Below are 4,100 nucleotides of genomic sequence, written 5' to 3'. Positions count from 1 at the left end.
GAATGTAGCTTATTTCAAAATGTCTGTTGTAACCACAGCTATATATAATTGCTAAATGGGGGTTTGCTATTAAAAATTAAGAATGGCATGACCACGCAGGCATTAGGGCCGTAGCCAGAGTTTGATGTTGGAGCACGTACATGTAATTTATCGACGTTCTTCTCTTTGGAAATTTATGCTTATCTAAAACGACTAAGATGCAAAATTGTGAACGTTCTGACATAAATCCAGTGTAAGTAAAGGGTACGTAGGGATTTTTTTAATCATACTTATGTTTCAACCGACCCTGGGATTTGTGGGTCACGAGCATCCCATGTGCGCCCCACTACCTTACTAACCACACAAAATAACACATAAATACCCATTTCCATATTTACAGTGTTCGATATTCCCGGGTCGATATTTAAATTGCGTGTGCTCCTGGATGGATAATACGATCACCATGATAACCATTACTCCAATACCCTTAGAAACATAGTTATAGTATTTTTTTTGTCCTTTTACTGATGCTGATACTATTTATGAAAAGAATCGGCAATTTGCACCAACGAAAAAAACATGGCATATGAAAGCTTGTTGATCGCAATATGCAGCATCATTATTCATACTGAAGTCATTATGTCCCTTTCATAATTTCATATATGGCGCCGTTTCAGACAATTCACACGTTGCCTCATCAAGGAGTTTAATCTGCTCATTTGATAGACACTCAAAAGCTGCTGCCACACTCTCTTCTACTGATCGCATACCACAAGAATTAGGTCGAGCATGGTATTTTTCGTTTCGTCCTTCATTATCTTCCCTTGGAAAGATGAAGAAATCCATATTAGGTTCTTGAGCAGCATTACGATTGCGATGCCGTTTCCATGTCCAGTTAGATCCTAGACTTTCTTTTGATGAAATTGACCTTCCAGAGGAACTCAAATTTGATATTTTGTTATCTTGTACTCTCCCTAACCATTGCAAGTGTGTTGAATCAACATACTGGCGTGAAGTAGTGCAATTTTCATAAATCATGGATTCATTGAAATATGATGAATAGGCATTAGACATGTTAGAGTTAAGATGTTTGCCTAGTTCATAAAATGGTTCACTGTTGGCAGTTTCTGCCATGCTACTTGTCGCTAGCTCATTTCTATCAGAACTTTTTCTCAGTTCTGCTAGCGAACATCGCGACGATCGAAAGCGTATAGTTCCACGGGCATTGTAGGTGTCCTTCTGACCAAAGACACAGGTCAAATCAACAGTTCCCTGAAGACGTTCAAGGTAGCCACCACATTCGTTACCATTGTTCATGGGAATACTAGGTGTTATCATTGGGTAAGGTTCCTCTCGTGCAGTTTTGTTGATTTTTGTACGTATCTTACTTCTGCCATGTTGCGGTGATACTCTTCTTGGTGCTAAAGTTCCAGAAGATCCACAAGGATTCTGCTGATACTGCTCTCTTGTAGAAAATTCAGATTGTTCGTGCTGGATAGCTGCAGACGCTCTCCCATGTTGCGTTTGTTCATTATGGTGTCCTGAAACAAAGTTGGTTCTAACGAACATTGACTGAGGCAATCCATCCAACATCCCGCTTACCAAAGAATAAGATTTATCGTTGTTTCTGATACGATGTCCCTGGTCCTGTTCTTCAAACTCGATATTCTTGTTAGATTTTCTTTCTTTGTAGTAATGCCACGATGGAATGCAGCCACTTCGGTGTTTTCGTGAGCCTATCACATCCTGATCAGCAGATAAACGATTTTGATAGAGATGACTGGAATCAGTATTGTCTCTGTAAGAATTGAGATCAAGAAAACTGTATTTTAAGGAAGGATAACCAATGAACTGTGTATATACAGATCCATATATCAACTCTCTGATCGGACCTTTCGGAATTAGATCTATGTATTTGAAAAAAAAATCAAATTACTTGTGTGTTTCTAGATAGATGTGAGCATGTTATTCAGAAATTAAGTTGTAGAATTAATTCAAGATATGCAGAATATTTTCCGAGTCTTGATGATTATGTGAACACTTCATACAGAATTCATGCTATTCTTCAAAATAAATACCCAACCTTTAAACGAAAGCTCACTGCTACTGATAGAAGTGTCATGGTGTGGTGGTTCTGACTCTCGCCTTTCATCAGAGGATCGTCAGCAGTAGCTTAATGAGCCCCCCCAAAAAAACAAAAAATCCATATTTATATTACCGAAAAAGCTGCGAGCTATCAAAAATTTTTACCGTTTTAATAAAAAAAATGTTGGGATAGATTTTTACACAATTATTCAGGAACTATTATCATATTTCCTTTTTTCTCTTTTCCTCCTTTTTTTTCTTGCCCCAAAATATGGGTTTTATTCATGCTTATATGAACAAAGGAATTTAATGTTGAAATTAGGATGCAGTGGACTTTAAAAATTTCTACAAGGAAAAAATATATGAGACTTAGAGGAAATACAAGTCCAAACCTGAAGATGCAGTACTTGCACAAAACGGTGTACGCCAGTGGGTTTGTACTCTCTGAAGTCATTAGACGAGCCGTGATGTGAGTAAATAATGTCTGGTTTTCTTTGGTCACGAGTTGGAGTTTGGAATAACACTGGATTTCACTCAATGACGTCATCATTAAAACTAATATATTGTATAAGAAGTTAAATGTTATGTCTTCCATTTTTTTGCTCATTCATAAATATTTATATAGTTTCTGAACGTGCAACAAATCTCGCTCATGTGATAGAAAATTTTATGCTTAAACAGAGTCACGTTGAAGGGGTATACTATGCTCTGGCTTGAAAATAATTATATCTAATAAAGTATATAATTTACTTGGAAATCTGATTGAAAAACACGAAGTTACTGAATTTTATGAAAACAGCTTGCACACCTTCATGAATATACAATAGGCTGGTGATTGGCTGATGTCATGTCTTCACTGTCATTTGTTATTACATGAAATTATGATTATTTCGTACATTTGCATCAGTGGCCTTTTTTCCGTTTTTGGAGGACAAATTTTGATTAAATGTAATTTTATGTCATGAAATACAAATAATAAATGGAGATATGATATCATCATCATGCTCATCGCATATTCATACAGACATGCATATAGCGTTGTTTCACTGAAACTTTAAATTAAATTCCATAACCCTCTTATTTTCTGTCAAATTTTGATGCAATATTCTGTGAATGTTTTGCCTGATTTTACTTTATCAGGTCGAAACCTTTTATTTTCAGTCTGGAGTATCTCCTTTAGTTGTATAAGTGGATATTTAACCCTCAAAGAACTGGGCTATTTCAGTTGTATTGAGGACATAGGGCATGACGAACCACCCCCCCCCCCCCCCTTCTGATCTCAGCCGCCGTTCTGGCGATCACGCCAAAGATTCAGATATTTTTATTGTCCAATTGCAATCGAGTACAAATGGAAATTCAATTTGTTCGCACAAAATAATTTAGAATATTACATGATACACACAAAAGAGTGCGTGCCAAAATTTGGCACGCACTCTTTATTGAAAGAACAAGCCAGAATGAAAAAAATCCTACATAAATATATATATATTTCATTTTTATGAATAAAATATTCAAATTTCTTCTTCTTCTTCTCCTTCTTCTTATTATTATTAGTAGTAGTAGTAATGGTAGTTTATTTTAAGTAAAGTCTATGTATTAGAGTGTCAATGTGTCTACTTACTCTGTTGATGAAAATCTTCAGCAATCAATAAATATTCAGTGCGAATGAGGTCATACCATGGAAGCCCATATAGCTCTTTGCTAGAGTATCCAAGAATAAGACAGGCCCTTCAAATTGATATAAAGTGATAATAAAGTTTCACAAATAATGTTCGTTCAGATTAATCAAAATGTGTTAGATTGTCTGCTTCCTCGTTACATAACGCCCACATTAGTGTTTCGAGAAAATAGTCAAACGTTGAAAATGCAATGTCTGTCTTATTTTCAATTGGATTTTTATGTAATTTAGTGTTATGCTTCTGATTTTGATATAGGATTTTTTTCTATATACTAAAATTTAACTTTTTGTAAGGGAGTTTACTATTCTCGCTGGTGTTGGAACGCATTGATGGAAAGAATTGTGACTTACATGTTAC

The 4,100-nt window shown here is 35.6% G+C and overlaps 1 protein-coding gene across 1 annotated transcript; it reads right to left on the bottom strand.

Annotated features, from left to right (window-relative positions):
• On the bottom strand, positions 1 to 3,786 carry LOC129266026 (uncharacterized). The gene is made up of 3 exons (XM_064101905.1): positions 3,686 to 3,786; positions 2,457 to 2,619; positions 1 to 1,777 (listed from the first exon to the last, which is right to left on the bottom strand). Exons 2-3 carry the CDS (start codon positions 2,612 to 2,614, stop codon positions 628 to 630), a joined length of 1,308 nt encoding a protein of 435 aa, XP_063957975.1. The 5' UTR covers positions 2,615 to 2,619; positions 3,686 to 3,786; the 3' UTR covers positions 1 to 627.
• Between the last annotated feature and the right edge of the window lie 314 nt (positions 3,787 to 4,100).

This window comes from Lytechinus pictus, chromosome 7, assembly GCF_037042905.1.
Source record: "Lytechinus pictus isolate F3 Inbred chromosome 7, Lp3.0, whole genome shotgun sequence".
NCBI classification, from domain to species: Eukaryota; Metazoa; Echinodermata; class Echinoidea; order Temnopleuroida; family Toxopneustidae; genus Lytechinus; species Lytechinus pictus.
The sequence above is the reverse complement of the archived record's forward strand: the minus strand, read 5'-3'. Positions and strand labels throughout refer to the sequence as shown.

Excerpts from the sequence above, each read along its gene's own strand:
- LOC129266026 (XM_064101905.1), bottom strand. The coding sequence starts at position 2,614 with ATGATGACGTCATTGAGTGAAATCCAGTGTTATTCCAAACTCCAACTC. Across the intron at positions 1,778-2,456 it reads TGCAAGTACTGCATCTTCAG|AGACAATACTGATTCCAGTC; the intron begins GTTTGGACTTGT and ends CAATTCTTACAG.